At 42.6% G+C, this 21,871-nt stretch overlaps 1 protein-coding gene across 5 annotated transcripts in view; it reads right to left on the minus strand.

Moving 5' to 3' along the window:
* Positions 1-21,871, minus strand: part of Nfia (nuclear factor I A) — a 347,196-nt gene that overhangs the window by 37,224 nt on the left and 288,101 nt on the right. For all 5 annotated transcript variants that reach the window (XM_087904820.1, XM_087904823.1, XM_087904824.1 and 2 more), the window contains 2 exons: positions 13,649-13,827; positions 11,251-11,416 (listed from right to left, as the gene is read on the minus strand). In XM_087904820.1, the coding sequence (XP_087760946.1) occupies positions 11,251-11,416; positions 13,649-13,827 (345 nt within the window). The remainder of the gene's footprint in view (positions 1-11,250; positions 11,417-13,648; positions 13,828-21,871) is intronic.

A 21,871-nucleotide genomic window follows, 5' to 3' on the forward strand; every position in this document is an offset into this window, starting at 1 on the left:
AATTTTAACTTCCTGTCATGTTTCATAGTGCATGTGTTGGGGGGGGGGTGGATGAGAGAAATGCCTTTAAAAAAATACTGAAACTATTAGAAAAGAGATCAGTGAATTTATAAAGGAAACCATTACTATTGAATTCTTTTATGGATTTGAACAGCAGATAGCTCCAAGGTTACTAGAGAATGCTGGAGAATACTGGAGCCCTTCTTTGTCAAATAAATCTACTGGTATGAGCAAGTCTGCAGGACGTGAGTTCGCCGTATTAATTTCCCAGAGCTGGGGACAACAGTAGGTGTTTAAGCCCTTCGAAGGTCAGCGCTTTAGAGAGCTTCCTGTGCATGGATGGATACTGCTAGTTCTCGCCTTACAGTTTTGAAATCTAGAAGATCACCATTCCTAATTCCCACAGTTTGGATCAACCCTGTGCAGTCGGCTAGCATCCACTCTACCATCTCCGCCAGGCTTCTGTCTTCACAAACAAGTGACAACAAAGAAGCACAGTCCTCAGGGAATGAAATTAAAGACGCCTATCACTGGTAAGTTATTACAGAACAGCATATCCACCAGCTTCCTTCCCGGAAAGCTAATGAATTCTAACTTTAATATATTGGCATTGCTAACATGTACAATAACAATGTGCATGACAAGTCTATGGCCAACTGCTCGCAGAAGGCCTGGAAGGAGTCAGCTCAGCCAGACGGCTTTGCTTTTGGTATTTCTGGTTGTATGGAGGTTCCTCAGCGCTGGCAGGAAGGTTGGAGGCACAGGTACACAGAGAGAGGGAATCGAAGGGATTTCTCAACTGAAGATGTTAGGACCTTAGATTACTAAAATCTGTGCAAAAATGTGGCACTTCCTCATGAGTGTTTCCAGCACCGTTCTATTCAAACTGACCATAACTTAATTTTTACGTAACTGACTTAATTTTTTTTGAAAATTATAGTTGAGAAGGAGAACAGGCTTTGTTTCAGTTTATTTCTGAGAGCTAATCTAAATTCTGTAACTGTTATTTATTTTTGTATCAATGCTGTGTGTTGCTCCAATTGATAAGACATGTTTATTGATTCAAGGAGATTCTGTGGATGAAAAGGCACAGGTGAAAGTTATATTAAACAGAATGAGGAACAGACCCTGATTCAGCTGGGGTTTGCTAAAAAAAGAAACGTAGATCGATATATTGGCTCATTCTCCCTTGAAAAGCTCCTGCAACCTCTCAGAAGGCCGTGTAACTCTGGAAGCCTACTCATGGGAATTTATCTTCAGCAGACAGTAAGAATACTGATAAAGATTTATGCTCCAAGATGTTCATTACAGTATTGCTTATAATAGTTACAAACTGGAACCAACGTATGAGGTAATGCCTCATACAGACAGTGGAGCATTCTAGAGACAACCGTGTCTACAAATAGTAACTGATGACATCACAATGTGCTTGCAATATGAAATAAAGTCAACCTTATAGGGCTGTAATATGCTCATGGACACACCTATATATACATTTATATGCATGCGAGGCTCAGTTAGGGCTGAAATGTGAACAGAAAATGGATGATTGGAAAATAAGCTAAAGTGATTACCTCCGAAGAGTAGGGTGGCGAGCACTTGAGCAATACCTTCTAGGGACGCTTCTCTCTCCTTTCCCTTAGACAGGGTCTTGCTATGCAGCCCGGGATGGCCTGTAACTTGTGACAGCCTTGCCTCGGGGCCCCAAGTCTGAGACTATAGATATTCTTCACTTCTGACTGGATCCTCTCAGTAATTTTTAATCTTAAGTAAAGGCGGACCAACGGAACTTGAAAACCATAACACTTTTTTTGTTTTGTTTTTAAGGGCAGTGAGGCATAGCAAATAAAGGTAGAGTCAGAACCTCCTGGTGGAATCTAGAACTTGTTTGGATTTTGATTGGACAGGGCCTCTGTATGGAGCACAGGCTGGCTTCAAGCTCACAATTCTGCTGTAGCCTATGGAGTGCTACCTTGCCTTATTTGGTGCCTATTAGAAAGATGGTCTTTGCAGCCAGTTAACTTCTCCAAAATATCTGTACGTAAAGAGGTGAGGATAATAAGTGTTATTTGTTGTACTCTCCTTTAATTTGAATGTCTAACAGGCTGCCTTCCCAATAGAACAGTCCAGAGGGAGGTGTGGAAGAATTTCAGAAAAGACAGGAAGCCTGGATTCTTCTGTGCTTTGGGAGAAAACATTTGAAGAAAAATGTGCTATCATCTACCCCTGAGCTCACCGATGCTAAAATTTGAGACTCAGAGAATTTATTACATTCACAAGATATTTGTCTCCCAACAATTAAAAGATACACTCACACTTCTTAAGAGGCAATGTTATATTGAGACTTATCACAATTTGTTAAGGGGATAAAATTGTATAAATCCTGCAAACAGTTTGGTAATGTGTCTCAAGAGGAATGTTGCTGTCACTTGCTTAGCAACTCCATTTCCAGCACTGCAGCCCACGAGATAATTAGGTTCAAACATGTGTTCGAGGATATGCCAGGCCTTGTTCCATAGGATGGTGGAAATGGGTGTTTAAATGGAAGGACATGGATACAAATTGTTTAAAACTGCATTTCATAACTTCCTCATAAGCAAGGCATAACATTCTAGTTAAGAAAGTAGTACGTAGACACTACAGTCAGTATGATCCAAACCAGTCCATGTATGTCTACGAAGGAAATAAAGGCATAAATGTACTCTACAAGAGGATGGGAAGAAAAGTGAAGTGCTGATAGTAGCTGATTGGAGGAACATACCTTTCTTTCATATTTTTTCATGTTTTGAAAGTTTTCATTATACACACACACACACACACACACACACACACACACAAAATCTTTAAAAAGAAATTCTTAAAACTCATGTGTCATCTCCAAAAGCACAAAGGAAAGAAACTACGGCAAATGCAGACTTGAACCGGCTCTGGCTGTTCACCTGGATGCAGCCTTCTGCTCCATTCTCTTCCCAAGGATGCCCCCTCCTCTTAACTGACCGCAGGACGTTGTGTATGGTGGGCAAGCACTGGGCCATCCCTTCAATTCTCATCTTGGCATCCTTTTCCCTACTCCGAGTTCTATGTTTTTCATCTAACTCCGTGTCATTACTCTTGAAATAGTAAAATCATGTTTTTATGGGGTGTTTTAGAATGTTCAAAGGAAAATCACAGTACCACGCCTGTCAAACATGCTATGTGTCCTGGCCGAGCAGAAAGCACTGGGTTTTGGAGCCCAATAGACTTGAGTTTGAACATTAGCTCAGGTTCATTTTCTTTAGCAGAGGTCTCACGATTCTGCCTTATAGCCATAATAACTGTACCTAGTGCATTTAGAAATAACGTACCCAGTGCCTGGACTTCAATAGCATTTTTTCTTTTCCTTTGCAATTAACATTTTTTTAAAAAAAACTGCTTTTATTTAGTGTGTGTGGGTGACTGTGCATGTCTCGGCACATGTGTGGAGGTTACAGAACAACTCGCAGGAACTGACTCTTTCCTTCCGCCACGTGGAGCCCACACTGCCAGGCGTTATGGCAAGTACCCTCACCCACTGAGCTACCTCGCTGGCCCCCTTTCGCAAATGAAAACCTTAAAAGATAGACTATATACAAAACAAAACGCTCTGAAAATGATAACAAATTACTGCTGAAGATAGTCTGTATCCATCTGTATGCTGGGGATCCTCAAACAATGCCTACTGTGAGCAAAATACAGACTTTACACTGAAGTCTCTCAGAAGGGGAAAATGTTATTTATAGAAGATAGCACATTTTGTTATTATGCTCAGGGGGCCAAAGGATTTCGTGTATGAGCAAGACTGTGAGGTCATTAGGGCAATACTTTTAAACATAAAGAAATAATTATATTTTATAAAATCAAAACTTAATTAATATCCTTTGCTTCTCTCAGAAAAGGCACTCCTGATAGTCTTGTCTCCTTCTTCAGTCAACCTGCTTCTTAATTCCTAGCCCTTCCTCTCAGGCAGCATTCAGTGCAGGCCACACCTCTCAGGACCCTCTACCACCTAAGTAGATCTCAAAGGCTATTCTGTGAGTCTAAATAGGCTTGTCTGCATTTGAAGACTCAATAACAATTCCACTGGTGGATATCTGGGTTCTCAGTCTCCCATTATAACTGACGCTTCAATTGCTACTTTACATATAGCTTTGTTCATTTATCCAAATACACGTGTTGCTTACATTTAAGATGTATGCATATATTTAAGATTTTATACAGAAATATGGAATACTTATGGTAGACATGCTGTACATAATTTCATACACACATGCACACACATACACACGCACACATTCTATGAAGAGGCTACACCGTTGAAAGTCCTCCAGTGGCCTGGGAGGGGCCTGTTTTTCATATGTATGTTTGCCAACATCATGTTAAATTACATTTTGTCTTTGCTAATCTGACAGGTATAAACCTTTAAAGCTTTCACTTACATTGCTCTACATCACACGGACTGGAAGTCTTTCTAATGTCTCCCTTCTCTTTCCTTATGTGCCTTCTTGGATTTATTTGATTGCTGAGCTTTCTGAGCCAGGCTTTGAGAAGCATGTATTAAGTATTTTGGCCTTTTGTCACAAATACTGAAAATATTTTCTTCACATTATATTTTATAATTTGCTCCAGGTATTTTTCACGTGTATAATTTTTGGTATTTTTAGTACAGAACTTGTTGGTTTTTTCTTTCATGGATGCCTGGATGGTATATGTGTGTGTATATGTACAGATGTGTGAATATTGTATTTTTCAGAGAGGCCTTCCTCTCTTAAATATTATAAATAAAACTGTACTGTGGTTTATAAAGATCTGTAGGTCAACCTTTTAATGATTTTTGCCTGTCTGTTTGGGTTCCAGCTGAAATTTATTTTTGTGGAAGAAATATTTTTCCAGAGGGCTACTCAGCCGCCCCAGTATACTCTACTGAATACTGGATTTTTCTCTTCAGACGTCACTCTCTTCATAGACTAAACACTGTGTATTTGGGCCTTGTGATGGCTTGAGTAAGGATGGCTCATATATTTGAAAGCTTGGTCCACAGTTGACAGAACTGTTTGGGAAGAATTAGGAGGTGAGACCCTGTCAGAAGAGGTGTGTCACTCGGAGTGGGCTTTGCAGTTTCAAAATCCCATGCCATGTCTAATTTTCATTCTTTCATTCTCTCTCATTCTCTCCCTCGTTCTCTCTCTCCCTCCCTCCTTCCCTCCCTCCCTCCCTCTCTCTCTCTCCAACTTGCAGATCAGGATGCAAGCTCTCAGCTGCTGCTCCAACATCATGCCTGCCATGTTAAGCAAGCCCCCAAATAAATGCTTTAAAAAATAAGCCGCCATGGTCATGGTGTCTCTTCAGAGCAGTAGAACACCAAGACTGGCCTCACTCCTGATCCCCTAATGCAAAAGAATATAAAAATCAGACGATACTGGAAAAACTGGGAGTGGTGTTTTATGCCTGTAATCCCTGCACTACGGAGGAAGCAGAATTCTAAAAGCTCCGTGCCTGCCTGAGCTACATAGCAGGATGGTCTCTGCCTATGTCTGTCTGTCTGTCTCTCATTCACTCACACACATATACCATGCTGATAACGGAGGTATTAGTAAAGAGATTAAAATTAATGGAAAAAGGATAAAATAAGTTTTGCTCTACATCAGACACTTCCTTGAGAGGAAGCAAAAATGGCAAGGAGATTTTTGGTATTGTTCTGTCTCTTGTGTATGGTGACAGTTACAAAAATCTGTGGTATTAAAAAAATTCACAGGACTCTATGCCAAATTTTATTAAGTAGCCATTTTAAAATTTAGAAAAGGATCATACAGTCTTGACATCAGTTGTGAAAAACGTACTTTGGGAAATGGATCCACTAAGTTGGTTTTCTCTTAACTATAATCTACCATTTCTCTAAAAGGGGGACCATACTCATTATGTCTTCCCCCAAATCTTTTGTTTTCCGCTCTCTGCTAATGAGACATATTTACACATAAGTAGCAGTGACTACTGAAATCTCTCACGTTCCTCCACAGAGAGTTTTCGTTGCCACAGAAAAGGAAGTTTTAGGCTATTTCACAGAATCTCACGTCACTGCGAAACAGAGGGAGTCCAGTTCCAAGGTGGCCAGGAGGGAATAATTTTCCTATAATACTTGCTACCTCGTCTCTCTATTTTGTCTTCTCTTCCTCAGTCAGCTGAACAGGAAGTTGTCCTCTATGGGTTAAGGTGAGGGTGAAACGAGGTCCTTCATGTAAAAGGATTCTTAAAGTACCTGCGCCCCGCTGAGAGCTCGGCTCTTCTGAGGGTGAGGCAACCCCTCTCAAGCACCTCTCCCTAAGCTGCCTGGTCATCTGAGAAGACGGAACCTCCAATGAGAGAAACCCCTACCAGATTGGCCTATGGGTGAGGCTATTGGGCATTTCTTTGATTGATGATTAATGTAAGAGCACCCAGCACTTTGTGAATGGTACTACCCATTGGGCAAATGGTTCAGAGTTACATAAGAAAGCAGGCTGGTCAAGCCATGAAGAGTAAGCCAGTAAACAGTGCTCTGGCATGGCCTCTGCTTCAGCCCTTACCTCTGGGTTCCTGCTCTAATTTCCTGCCCTGACTTCCTTCTATGATGAACTGTGATGTGGAACTATAAGCTGAAATAAACCCCTTCTTCTCCAAGTTGCTTTTGTTCATGGTGTCCTATTACAGCAATAGAAACCCTGATTAAAATACATACGTACATACATAAATACATACATACATACTACATACATGCATACATACAGTCTGCGGTAGCAGAAAGAACATGGGAGTCCCACCATTCTACCATCAGAACATAGTACTGGACAAGGTAACCTTAATTTTCCCATTTCAGTTGTCTTGTCTATAAAATACTGACCTCAAAGGAGTGGTAGGAAGCTAACACACGTGGGGAAAGAGCTCTGGTTCACCAAAAGGCATCGAACATGTGCTGTTAGGTTTAAACCCTTCCGTGCTTGTGGAAGATAATTGCTATGCTCTCGGTTATAGGTGCATATTCATTTACAGAATGAAACAGATACAAGATTCACTGGAGACATAAAAATAAACAATAAATGTTACTTGCTATTACATGCTTCTACTTTAATAGAATTTTAGTTTAAAAAATCAAAAGTTCATAACTAAGAAGGAATGGAGGAGAAAAATGTTTATTATGCGCTTTTTTATGCACCTTAAATTGATTTTTAATTAATTAACAAAGGAAAATATGCATATTTTATCTCCCACCATAATTTAAAAGCGCTTTCTCCTTTGCATTCTAATTCCATGTTATGATGCCAATCTTTACTTTAGAAAAAAAGTATGGAAAATTCCATTTTTGTGGGATGAGCTAGTGCCAACCTATGGCATGAGGAGCTATAATACTCAGGACTCATCGAAAACTCTCTCTCTCTCTCTCTCTCTCTCTGTCTTCTTTCTTTCTTTCTTTCTTTCTTTCTTTCTTTCTTTCTTTCTTTCTTTCTTTCTTTTTCCTCTCTCTTTTAGGGGGTGGAGGAAATTTCATTATGTAGTTCTGGATGGCTGGAACTCACTATGTAGACCAGAGTGGCCTTGAACTCACAGGGATCCACCTGCCTCTACCTCTAGAATGCTGGGATTGAAGACATGTGCTACCATACACAGAATCTCAAAAACCTCATGTCATATTGTATGTTTGAAACGAAGTCATTTATTAAGAATATGATGGGCCAGGTGGTGGTGAAACATGTCTTCAATCCCAGCACCCCAGAGACAGAGGCAGGTGGATCTCTGTGAGTTTGAGGCCAGTCTGGTATACAGTTCAAGTTCCAGAACAGCCAGGGCTGTTACACAGAAAAGCTATGCCTCAAAAACAAACAAGCAAATAATAATAAAAAAGATGATGCATCCTGAAATACTCTACAACCTGCCCAGGGTTGCTATCCGCAGGAAGTTTTGCTTAGTTTGAGCACTGGGAGGTCTAATGGACTCAAACATCTAGTGCCCACCTCTCACTCAGAATGGCTTTTCCTATCAGCTTCCTGTCTTCATCCTTTCAGGAGCCCAGGCTAAAAACCCTATAGGTCATGTCTGATTTCTCTCCTTCTTCTCAATCCACATCAAATGGCTCTGCATATTAACTCTCTTTAGAATATGCCTGGAGTCCGAGGGCTTCTCACAGCTTCTACGGACCCCATCCCCAGGTCAGTGCAGGGACAGGGACAGCTCTCACCTGGGTGATTGCCATAGCATGCCCACCATACTCCCAATTTTATCTACTGGTCCCTCGCTTCCTAACTCACGTGTGTTTGGTTCATGATGAAAGTTCTTCGGTCTGGAATGGGGGCCGGCATGTAAACGACACCCACTATATCCATCATGGCCCATTTTTGCTCCTCCCCTGGCAACCTATTTCAACAAAGCCCGCCAGAATTTTCTACTAACGTGCAGGCTTTAGGAAGCATTACTCTGCTTACAGTCTTGCTTGCAGGAAATGTCCAGGTCCTGATGCTGGCCAACAAGCATCCTGCATCCAAGGTCCTCCTCCATCCTCATCACCTCTGTCCCCACTTCCTCACTCACACCAGGATGATCCCTCTACCTACCAGGCATCAGGTCCTACCCCACCAGGGCCTTTCTCTAATGTCAAAGGGCTGAGAGGTCTTGTTCCGCACTTGCATGCTGCCCTACGGCCCCTTGTCCATCAACGCCTTATGGATGTGTACGCACGATGGTTGCTGTCTTACGTCACCTGCATTTCCTACTTACTGTGTTGTTTGCTCTCTCTCTTCCTCTTTGGAATAAAATCTTTATAAGATCAAGATTTTTAGAACACTTTTATCCCTTATTCTAGGTGCAGAAGTCTAGCACTTAGGATTTTTGGCACCCAGCTGACATTCAATAACATGAATGGAGAAGAGGTTTTCATTCGGCGGGCATGGAAACCCACATCACCAGATTCTCAGTGAGAGTGGAACCCACTCTGTGAACTTTTGCCATAGGTCAAGGATCCTATCTGTCACATTCTATACAGCTGCGCACGGTATAAGCAATGGTTCTGTACACATATAAAAATATCAAAGCCCTTTTTAGGAAAGAGTACAGCTTTATCCTCACTCCCACGTCCCTGGTTTTTAAGGGGATGGGGACAGATTTTTCCCATTAAAATATATTTATTTTATAGGCAATTTTTTCCAGATCTGCCTTGTTCTTTTTTCTTTCTCATACTGAAAAGTTTAGTATTAGTTCCAGAGGCAACACATACTCCGCTTTAGGCTGGCATCCATTTGTATTTCATTATTAGATGATATTAAAAATGTTGCTTTGACCTTTAGTCGGCCACAAAGCATGCCTATTACCCTACTCCCTCCTGGATGACCTGCTGTGAGTGGGCAGAGGAGCTAATGCTACTCCCATCGAGAGGGAGCTGAAGCCTCCCAAAAGTTGGTAACAGAGGAGGCCTTTGGCTTGATTTCCTGTTTTGTGTTTTTTTAACTGAAAAAAAAAATCTGATTTTACTGCAAGTAATCTCAAACGCCTAAATAGAAAAGTATCTGCCACTGTTCTTTGAGACAAGCTTCAGTTTTAGATGCACTGCCGGGATGCTGAACATTGTACATAACACCCTGCCTGATGCTGCTTCCTGCTGCAGGTGAGCTCTAACAAACTGCTAAGGACAAACAGACCGAACCATTCTGCAATTTTAGTTTCTAGGAAAGCACGTGATTTTTAAAACGTGTAATTTCCTCTTAACTTCTTACCCATTAGTAACACTAGTTTTCTACCTCATTCCCAGCTTGCTTCTGAGATGTGCCAACGGCTCACCGTTAAGCAGCTTCCTTCACACGCTAACAGATACTGGTTCTCCTCTTTGCTGATGAGCATAAGACTGACCCATCTCTTACCAGATAGGTCTATCTCCCCAAACTGTTCCTGGATTTCAGTCCTTCTGCCAAAGAATTTATGCGCAATGTCATCTATTTACCCAAAGAAATACTAGATAATACAAAGTTCACTCTCTGATCTATGTGCAAGGGATGCAAAGTCACTTTATATTCAATGTTCCCAGAACCAATTTCAGCGACTATGGTCTAAGCGAAGGACTGTCTTTCTTTTTTGGTTCTTTCTCTTCTGTATCCAATGTCATTAATTACAATATTGAAGGGAAGAAAGCCAAGAGGCCTTCTTATTTAAACGCTTGTTTATGTTTGCAAAACACCCCTCCACCTGTTCCCTTTCATTCAACCGTTCTTCAGGTTCCTGACCTTTCCACTTCTCTTCCTGACTGCTCTTCCATCTTTTCCTCATTTCCTCTTCCATCAGAGGCACCCTGCCACCACCCCTGGGCTCTCCCCGGGGCACTGCCACTACCCCCATCCCTACACTTTCAGCTTCTCTAAAGGATTGAGGACGGGCCCATCACACCACCTTTCAAAGCCAGGCGACCAGGTCCCCTGGCAGCTCCAGCCACTACTCTTTCTGCCATCACTGCAGACACGAATAGAGGCTATATTTGTGTGTTTGTACCTTTTAGAGCCCTTCCATCTCCAAAAACACCAAGAAATATCTGGAGAATTGCTCACTGTGGAATTCATCAAACAATCATTCCCACCATACAAAGAGATGTCAGAATCCTCTAACTTATGATCAACTGTTCCCAGACTGTTGAGAGAAGAGTCACAAGGTTCTTTCTCTCCATTCCTACTCCTTCCCAAGCCTCCTCATGTGGCTACCATGGCATCCAGCTCTGACTTTTTATCAGGCCCTTCTTACTCTTAGCAGTGTTCAATGCACACACCTTTGCATGGACACGCTGATCTAGACAATTTCCTAGCTCATGTATAAGGCATAGAACTTTTATCTCTCATCACGTTTCTAGGGATAACCAATCCTTTTGCTATTAAGAATATGCACAAGCAGATGCTTTGAGGACATAATGGAAATAGTATTCTGTGTAAACCAGCCCAGCAATACACAAACTTCACTAGGTTTTCCCTTGCTCCCAGTACTCAGTATGTAGCTACAGCATCTAAATCTACCACCTGCACCCAATCATCTCCATATCTGGTGTAGTTTGACAGCAGATGGGAGTGGTATTCACTGTGACTTGGATCTGGGCTCTGCCAGCTCATGTTATAGATAAAGCGGTGGGATCTGTGCCTATTGCTGAAGCCTGCACAGCAAGGGACAGGGCTTAAGTGTGAACTCAGGGGCACAAAGCATGGTATGTAACTGGCGCTTTGTCTCAGTCATACTTACTCGGTGAGGTGGGGGAGGCTGCACCTCCTTCTGTTGATGTGGTTGGAGGCTTGGTGTCTGGCATGGGCAGAGGCACAGGCCTGGCCATTGGTGGTGGTGGCGGCGGCGGCAACATTGGGGTGGGGAGGAATGGGTTGTGTACCTTGCCTTGACTGCTCCCATTGGGCTGCAAGGGTTCAGAGAAAACACACACAAGGAGAAGAATAAACGGATGTCAGCTATTAGCTCCTCCTGCAAAGCAAGACTCGTTAGGTGCCTGTCATGCACATCACAAACATTCAGGCTGTTGGAAGCACAGTGATCTTTTGTTCCCCAGAGGGTCGCGCCTAGGAGCACTTTAGACCTGTCCGTCCCTGAATAACCAGTTCTTGCTTGGTGCTGTTTCAGCTGCTGCTTCCACCAACAATTTCAAAACGTTTACAAAATGAATACAAAATACTTGTTTAATATCTACATGCTTATTAGACTGAGGTGTTATTCCTCCATGGGCATTTATATAGGTAAAACGATGATCACTGTAATATATTTATATTTATAATATAAATATATATATTTATATACATATATATATAACGATATTTTTCATTTTCATTTCTTAAAGTTGATCTAAGACAGTTAAAACCTGTATTCAAAGAACATAGATATTTTCTTTCACATATCATATAGAATTAGGCACAAAAACTTTAATATTTGGCTATCAGATTTCTATTAGGCAAAAATACCACTTCTGATTTGACTTATACCAGCGAATGCCATGGAACTTGTCCTTTTCTGGCTGCCTGGTGTTAGAACAGTCACAGAACAGCTCCTAGCACAGCCAAGTTTCCCTCACAAGAGAACACGTGACACTTCTTTTCAAAGTCTTTGAAAAAGTCTTATGGAGAGACTTTCCTCAAACCCCATAAAATTCTGGTCAAAACACAAAACAGGGCATTTGGCAGTTACAGAAAATTATGTCATGACATTAAAGAGAACACATTGAATGTTCAGAAGTCAGAGTTGGTACCAGTGACCAGTTCAGGTTTTCATGATTTCCCAAGTGACTTTTCATTAACGAGTTACAGCCTGTATGTAGTCAGCAGGTCCAAACCAAAATTTAGTTGAAGGAGAGCCTATTGTCCTGGGCTTTGAAGAATAAATTTAGTAATTCTGCAGAGGTAGGCTTACTCCTCCATCGGCATTCGCAGTATTTGCAGTATGTTTTCCTGGATGCTGTCTGATAAGCAGAAGGCTGTGCACATTCACTAGGTAGCATCCTTGCCTGTGTTTCCCCGGATGCTGTCTGATGAGCAGAAAACTATGCACACTCACTAGCATCCTTGCCTGTGTATAATTTCTGTGTGGACTCAAAGTTCACACGTGAATATTTTAGAATAAGCGAAGCAAATGAATACACAAGCGAAATGAAAAAAAAAGGCACCATATCGATTTGTTGTCTAGACAGAAATGTATCTGTGAACAGATCGCCAGACATTAGTCAAAGCTGCCATGCTGGCTCAAATCTGCAGAATCAGGTCTTTCTGCAGGGGAGAGAAACCAACGACAGAGCAATGCGACACAGCATCCTAAACCAGGCAATAAGAATTACGGCTAATCTGTGGCTGCAAGCATAGATATTATGAGAAGAGGAAATCAAATATGGCTTTCTGCTGGTCTTAGTTTATTATTATTATTGCTATTGGCCTCGGGATTCAGTTATTCGTTGTAAACATATAGCTTTATATTTGTAATAAAATTTGCGATTTTATAAAATAACGTTTACTATTGGAATGTTATTTCAAATTGTGATTATTTGGTTTATTTGAGAAAAATGAAAACATTCATTTGTAATTATTGAACGTGGCTCGGTTTTATATGAAGATAAGTGGAGAAGATAACTACTCATAGAAATAACAAGCCATAATAAACTTTGCTTCTAGCATCTTGAGTTCAAGTACTGGTCAACTGGATCTAAAGTGTTAGAAGACTGTATTTTTTTTTCAAAAAAAAAATCACCTTGGTTGATCTGAAACATCTGCCTCAGTTTGCTCCCTTCCTCTCTCTACTACCCCAAAACATGACTGAAAATTATTCGGTCTTTCTATTTAGCTAACTGTATGACCCTGGGGCTAGAATGCTGGAGGTGGAACTCAAAGGTTACACGGTTCCCTCTCCAGACAATTTATATCCATAACCTTGACAGCTGCAAACTTAACACAAACACGGTTTTTAAACCCTGGCCAATCACTCTTACAGCGAGTTAACTTTCCCATAATCTAGAATAAATATGACGTTGGCCCGTAGTCAGTCAGCATGGCATTAGAACACAAAACCACGTGGTCATACACGGTCTCCTTATTATTTTTACATCTGGTTAGCATTTCTAGAGAAATACGGGGGGAAAAAAAGGTTTCCTTACATTGAGGAAGCCCACCTGTCCAGCTTGCTGGCCAGCATCAGGACAGACAAGCTGGACAAACTCTTTCAGCGTCTCCTGAGGATGGTAGCGGATGGCTGGGTGTGAGAAATAAGGCCCAGGCTGTTGGATGATGGGTGATGTTGGGAAGTGGAGCGTCGACGGCGTCGCATGTGGACTCGCTGCAGGAAACAAAACAAGACACATCAGGGTTTTGGGGAATGCTGCTTCGCACAGCTGAACCAACGGCCTCTTTTTTTATTTTTATTTTTTTTTCATTTCTTCTCCGGGCTCAATTCACAGGGCTGCTCATGTGACAGGATGTAGCCCTGGACAGTTCTGATGGATTTTCTCCTCTAAGGCTCTAAGACAAACATGGAGGTTAGCGTAGGATAGAATTTCACGTTGCCTCTCTATGTTCAGTGGACGTGAGTTATAAAGGCATTAATAATCCTTGTTGAAGATGAAGATTATTCATTACCTTAAGAGCCTTTTTAATGAAGCAAGCAATAAAAAATGTATTTGGTAGATTAGACCTGATTTAACCGACATTACATTTGACAAATTCTACTTTGCACATATGGATCCCCTTTCATGCCGAGCTACCCATAGATAATAATTCATTGTTAAAGCTCTTACACTCCTTTCAAGGAAATTTCTAGGGACTAATTCAGGACTGGAGTTTTTTGAAGTCTGTAGTAAATGATCACTTAATGAACCCATGCAATTTGGGTGCCTCACTTTACGGTGGAAGGTTCATGTTGCATTTTTCTCTGTTGCCCTTTCAAAGCTAAAGCAGCTACAGGCTGAGTAGGCAGGAACTCCGTGAAAGGTTGCTTCTCTGCCATAAATCTGATAAGAGATTCAGACAATGACTCCTTTATATTTGAACCCTGATAAATATCATTTGTACAAGATTACAGTAGATAAAAAAAGCTTATGTGAGATCTTAATAATTTTTCCAGGAATGCTTTTGTCCTTAAATTGGAGAGAGGATGGCCAAGACCTGCCAGAGGATAAGTGGGGGGTCTGATAACACTTAGAGCAAGCCCAATCAGAAAAGACTCCCGATAAGGGGTACATATGCCTCCCCGGTCCCTTCCTTTTATAGTTTAAATCTTTAAACTGAAGGGTTTCCTACAAAGACAAACACAGAAGTGCCCACAGTTTTAGACAATATGACTTTCTGAACACGAAGAAAAATTCGTACTATTGAAGAGAATCCAAAGTTCAGCAGGCCTCTCCTTTTTCCCACCATACCTCTGGAGTGGTTAGGAATGCACGCCTACTGATACTGGGGTCTCCTGAGAATCGGGGTATTTTTTTTTATAATAACCTAAAGGGTAGGGCTTTGTGGGCCAGAGCAACCCTTACAGTTCCTAGAGTAGAAATGCAGGCTGGAGTAGAAGCAGGACACCAACCCAGGCTTGCAGGTAATCAGGTAGAATCATCGGTTTCAGGCCACTTGAATTCATTCAGTAAAAGTTCAGAGGTTCTCATCACGGTTTCAAGAGACAACGTTGGGCTAAACCAGAAATTTTGTTTTTGCCCTTAATCATACAACTGAGGACATCACAAACGTAATCTATTGAAATCAGAATTTTCCACACTCCCCCTCTCCCATTTACTCTCCACTTAGTCGCTCACTCGGAACTGAGTATGGCACTTGATAAATATTTGCTGGCTGCACACTAAGTGTCTGAATAAAGGAGTATGAAAAATAAGAAAACTAACCATAAAACTTTCCAAGGGACAAAATATGTTTTTGTACCCTGATGAAGAGCCAGCAAACATGGAGGAAAACAGTTGTGAGTTACCACTACCTACAATGAAATATAAATCTTGGAGTCCATTAGAATCTCGGAGTGAACACTGAGAAGCTAAAGAGTTAAATGCTCCTGGATTGTTCTTTCCCTGGAAATTGTGCTACTGGATTTAGAGAACGAAAGGACTCTTTTTATTTCTTCTAGCATGATGTAGTTGTCTCTAATGGTATAAGAAACATTGACCAGATCCCTGTTTTTGACAGAATCATTTCTAGTTAGCATTGTAGGTTTTATTTCTCAAATGAGGACAGGAATGTAGTGAGCTGAAAAACATTATAGGTTCAACTGCCGCAGCAAGTCAAACACGAAGGTGATGACCCCATTGCTAAGAGCCCCTGAGACTGACCTTGACGCTAAAGTGGCATCCCTCAGGTTCTCACAGGAAGTGCTGAGTGGCTTTTAGATAAGGGGCGGTGGTGGACAACAAGAGTCCACTGCCCAAGGTAAAGCACTGCCTCCACTAAAGATTAAGTAGATAAAAGTTAAAGAAATAATTCACCAGTACCATGCACTCTCCCTGTGAATTGTTAATAAACATCACTGAACTTCTTTTATTAAAGAAAATCCGCAGCCGCGTAAATTCAGACTTTAATTTCTTTATTACATTTTAGCGATAGCAATTTATTCATCTTTTCCTTATGGTGCAGAATTCAGTGCAAGTCTATGGTACTGTATAGAATTAATTCTATAATGACTGATTGATTAGGACCAATTAATTCTTAATTAATTCCAGGAAGTCATCTGGCCCGAGGTTCTAAATCAGACTTCTGCTGAGTCTGCACTTCCAGGGTTGTCCTCCTTAAGCCTCTTTTCTCTTGCTGGGGACAGAGTCATCAGTTCAATGTAGAGATGGGAGCAAGCTGGCTCGAGGCCATGACCTTTAGTTTCCTCAGACAGAAACCTGCTATAGATGCCACAAAGATCTGCTGATTATTATTGGATCCCTGGTGTTTCTCTGGATAATGTTCATCTTCTTCTGGACACCGAGGCCCCGAGAAGTCCAGAACTAAGATTTAATCAACGTCTTTTCTTCTTTTCTCCTCTCTACTTTTTTTTCCTTCCCTTTTATCTTGGGTTTGATGTTGTAAGTATACCTAAGTTTGTATCTAAGTTGTTTCAAATCATTTTAGAAGGAGTCACTGGAGCTAAATCAATCAGTTAAGTCATTAAATGTTCTTTGGGATGGCTGGAGCAAGCTGTAGAGAAAAACTGCCACGACGAAGCTGCCGCGGTGTTGATGGAGAGCACAGAGGGTTATGAGTCCAAATTTTTGATGAAGAGAAACATCTCTTATGGATGTGTGTGTGTGAATAGTTGACACAATAAAAAATTATGGTGCATTATGTAAATGCATATTTAGATCCTTTAAAAAGTGCATTATTTACTTGAGAGTCAATAAAGGCTTTTCTCCAGTGGTTACAGTTTATTACAGAGCATCCATCTGGATCCACGCTGAAGTTAATACAATACTGTGAATTAAAAGACACTACCAAATTGGCTGCTTCAGGGGTCTACTGCTCTCAGTACCCCAGGCCAGGAGCAACACGTCTCTGTCGGGAATGCTTCACTCTGAATGGCTCTCCCTGCTAGCTTAACCATAGGTAGCGGCCAACCTGGTTTACAATAACAACTTGGGAATACAGATAGGATGGAGAGGAAGCGGGACAGGTTTCTCTGTCTGTGACGGCCCAAACAACGTCATCACAAACACATTCAGACACAGGATTTCCTAAGGGTCCAGTAATCACTTATGGTCAGGCAGAATGGCCTGGCCTCCTTCCTCCCCAGACTCCAGAACTTTCTAATTATTTAAAATTATCTCTTTTAATTTGAAGAAGAAGGCTAAAAGTCCAACACAACTAAGCATATGTTTAACTCAAGAATGTTTCCTCTTTAAATCAGAATTGACCCAGGCTGGGGAGGAGAAGGCCAAGACCATTACCATGTGGCAGGACACATGACCTGACAGCGATGCATGGTCTTCTGGTCCAGTGAAAGGAGGAGACTGCTTGAACACACACTTGAGCCATGTGCATGTGACCGCAAACCACATAGAGAGAATGGTACTGGGGTGGGTGACGAGACCTTGTATCCTCACACTTTATTAAAATCTTAGAAAAGGAAGTCATTTCTCCTCACTATTTCCAAGGAGTCTTCTGAAGCCCAACCTTACAAATCCTAAGAACATATCTCCATCTCCTAAAGCCAAGCCATCACGTCTTGAAGCATGTCATTCTGCGCAGCCCTGCCGTTGCCCCCATCAATTCATTCCTCATCCGTGAACCACTGGAGCTTCTCACAGCTTACTCAGAGATGTTGATTAGCTTTTGTTTTTGGGCATCAGCCGTCAGAATCTAGCCTGTCCTGGGAGAGGTTCCACAGGGAAGTTGTCCAGAGGTGACAGAGTCATAAATTCTCCTCCTCCTTCAGGAGCAGCATGCTTGCAGATACAGGCGTCTTTGCTGGTAAGAATGAAGGAAGGGCAGCTCAATCCAGTGTCTGCGGAGTGTCGTGGTCTTCCCAGTAATCAAAGGGGCAGCAGCTGAGGTTCCGAGTTGTTTCTTCTGCTGGACTGTCACAAGGAACTGCTACCCATGCATCTGCAGCAGCTTGGAATACTCTTTCCAGAGAGAGAGTGGCTTTGAGAACTCCTGACTACTCTTGCTTACAAGTAAATGCCCCACCCCGCAAGACAAAGCTCAAAAGGAGAAGAAATTCTAAGAAAAAAAAAAAAACCTCACCTAAAACCAAAAAGCCTTCCACAGGGGCAAACGGAAGTTGTATTGTTTGGGTTGTCAACTACTGAGCTTCTTAAGAAACTCTAAACCAACACTATACAACCCACTGAAGTCTACCTGAAGACTGAGAAATCTATCCTAATGGCCCACAGCTCTAATTGATAAATCATGCGTGAATCAGGCCTGCCATTTACGAAAGCTGAGAAGTTTGGGGCTGTGTGATTTATGTTAACAGACTCAGGAAAGGAGGAATTGGAACTGGTACTTGGGCCCTCAGGAGGCTGAGCCTTTTCTAAGCAACAAAGCGCGTGACTCAAAGCAAGCGAGGGGTCTTCACATATTTCTCGTCTGTACCGTGAGTGTCATTGAGAAGCATGTGAAAGTCACAGGAGAAAGCATCACATTGCACGATGCTTTGCAAAATGGCAGCGTGTTCATATGAATGCTGCAGAGAGGGTAACAGCATGCTACAGCAGGGTTCCAAGCCGGTGATAAATCAAAGGCATCTTCTGATGGGAGATCAGAGTGTATGTCTCTTGGAAAAACAGATCTCTTCTCCTCCGACAAAGAGAAGGATAATGTTGTTTTACATTCATATCTACATCTATTTTAACTACATAAAAATCAATGTTTTTCTTGACTCCACAAAGCTCTCCTCCGGCCTTCACAGGCAGGCTGTGGCTCTCACGAGATCTCTCCCCACATACCATGTAAACAAACAAACAAACAAGTCAACAGCTTCTGGAGAAAAAGTTCTGTTTCTCCAAAGCTCTGGGTTCTGGTCTAGCACAGGAATGGAGACTCCCAGTCTGTGGAGGATAGTTCAAAGGTCTATGGCTATATTCTACTCTGTGCTACAGAGCGGCCCTGGACAAGTCATTAACAAACGGGTGAAACTATGGTCAATAAAATCTTATTTCAAAATACAGAGTAGGCCTGGATTTACCCTGGCATAGACTCATGCAATTCCATTCATCCATAACCCTCTCTCAGCTCCATAGACAATCAGTCGCTGCTCCCTCTGTCTCTTCTTCACAAGCCATTTGTGAAGCCCCAGGCTTCTGGAGCTTCCAAGGCCATCAGCATGTCTTCCATGCCTCCATTAATGCTCCTTTGCCCACGCCTCTTCACAATTATTTAGCACGCTTTGGCTTTGGCTAGCTGCCGCCATCCATGGCATTCCAAGCTAAGCATATAAGTCAGAAAAGGAATGCAGCATAAGACCCAGAGGTCTTGGTATAATAGACTCGAGCGTTCGAGACCCATGCAGCTTGTGTCCTGGAACTCTGAGGAAGGGCAGCGAGGGAATGAAGAAAGGACAGACACACAGACACATGCACAGGAAGTCTGGGATCACATGGGGTCTGATACTGCCACAGCAGGGGTGCCGCCCAGGGGGAGGGGTTGAGTAAGCTGAGTAAGAGGTCTCTGTGTGCCAGCAGTCTCAGGCTGTCGACATCTGACATCCGGGAGGAGGAAGCTGCAGTGGCTAGTCTGCACACACTCGCCAGTCGTTCATAAACACACGCACGGCTCTGGAGGAAGTTCGCCATTTCTGCTGACCCTCACCTGGGTAAGGCTTTGCCACTTCTCTGGAGCGAAGGCACTGGGGCCCTCCGCAGGCTGTGTCTACAGCCACAATGCACATCTGCTCAGGACTCCACTCCCTCAGGGCTTCCTCCACCCCCTCCATGTGGGCTTAAAATTTAGCCCCGCCACTCTCTGCTACAATTGAAGCTATAGTTTCTGAAGCTCTCTATGATTCTCTATGCCATCTCTATGATGGAGGCTAATACCACATAGATTTGCTGTGAGGTTAAACAAGTGTGTGTGTGTGTGTGGCACCTGGTGTGGCTTCTGACCCCACAACAGTCAGTGAACAACCTCTTGTGTTGATTTCCCATTACAGAAAAGGACACCGGGAGGTGATTAGGAAACTGGAATTCATTCCTATATCCTCAGATCAGTTCTGGCTGTACAGAGACTGTGCCACACACAGGGGGGAGGTCGGTGGAGTAAAACATTCCTGTTCTCTGCCTCTCTCCACACACAGGACTATGTGGATCGTGAGAGAGCAGCAACAGCACGGGGAAGACATAAGGGTCTTAGAACTAATTTTGCAAACAACGAAACGCAAACACAGTATTAGCGGTGGCGATGCCTTTGATCTCACAGTAAAATAACTATGTTAAAAAAACCTGAAATGCTTCTTTTGTGACCAATGATATTTTAAATATCTGCTCTTGCCTGAAACTCACGCCGAGACAACCTAGCTGGTTAGAACTATGTGGCCATCTTGCCAGACACTTCCACTTAGCACTCAGAACTTGGGTGCTAATGCTGACTGTTCACACCGGCCTCTTCTTTCACCGTGGGGACACATCTGTCACTCAGGCGGCCTCCTGACCTATCCAGATTCCGAGCACGGTCTCAAAATAGCCACCTAACATGGGCACACGGAAACCTTCACCTCTCTGTTGGAAGGCCCCAAGGTGTATGCTGGTTAGATGGCTAGCACAGACTTAGCATGAAAGAGGCTGTTCAAGGACCAGGGACATCTTTTGGTGAATGCGTTCTATTTAGACAGAAACCTGGGTGTTGGATGATTTTCTGCTTTTATATGGCTTACAAGGATGGACAAAGTCCCTTTCCTCTGGTTCTCTCATTTCAAAATAGGATTTGAAGGAAATACTTACTAAGGCCAAATTAAATTTGGGTGGGTGTATAGAATACAGTATCTAGAATCATGCTTACAAATAACTCAGTATGACTGATTCGTGGTAATCGAACCAAAATCTAGAAGGCTGGAAAACAAAGGAGTACATGCCATTAAAAAACATTTTAAAAATAAGCCACAGGGCACATCTCGACTGCTGGCTAGGATATTCAAGGTTTATAGACACAGAGTAGGTTAAGGTCTGACACACAGCCCCAGCCTTTATCCTGCCAGGGTTTCAGAACTGACCATGTTCTCACATTAAATGCATAAGCTACCACGGTGGTCAACGTGAAATGTGTTCAAACAGCACCAAACAGCTATGGCTAGTGCAGATAGGAAGAGTGAGGATTTCATAGGCAAAGCTGAGAGGAATCCAGGTCTGTGAAGAGAACTTGGACTTCTGTGTAAGACACCAGTGAGACTATGGCACAAGGGATGAAAAACGACAAACACATCAAAACAATTACTTGAGGAAAGAACCCTCCTGCCACAGAAGGAATAAATATGTGGCCAAGAGAAGCAGGCTGGAGTCTCCTGAGACCACTGGAATGGCACAGACTGAGTGCTGCAAGCAAGCTTCAGCAACCAGACCTGTGCAGAAGTGAGGGCTACACGGACGGCAGGTGCTGTGACTTGGGCTGTCTGCAAGTCTTTCTGCACAGTAAATATAAAGCAAGTAAGCGTGTCAAAGAAAAGCCAGCAAAATCCCTGTGCGGGCTGGTGTTTTTGTCAGCTGGACACAAGCTAGAGTCATCTGGGAAGAGGGAACCTCAACTGCAAAGGTGTCTCCATGGCATTGACCTGTAGGCCATACTGTGGACACCTTTTTGATCAATGATTGAGATGGGTGGGTCCAGCCCACTGTGAGCAGCGCCCCCTCTGGGCAGTCCTGGAAGGGAAGTCAGGGAAGCAAGCCAGGAGACAGAACTCTCCCTCGGTCTCT

This window comes from Myodes glareolus, chromosome 3, assembly GCF_982192425.1.
Source record: "Myodes glareolus chromosome 3, mMyoGla1.1, whole genome shotgun sequence".
Classification (NCBI taxonomy): domain Eukaryota; kingdom Metazoa; phylum Chordata; class Mammalia; order Rodentia; family Cricetidae; genus Myodes; species Myodes glareolus.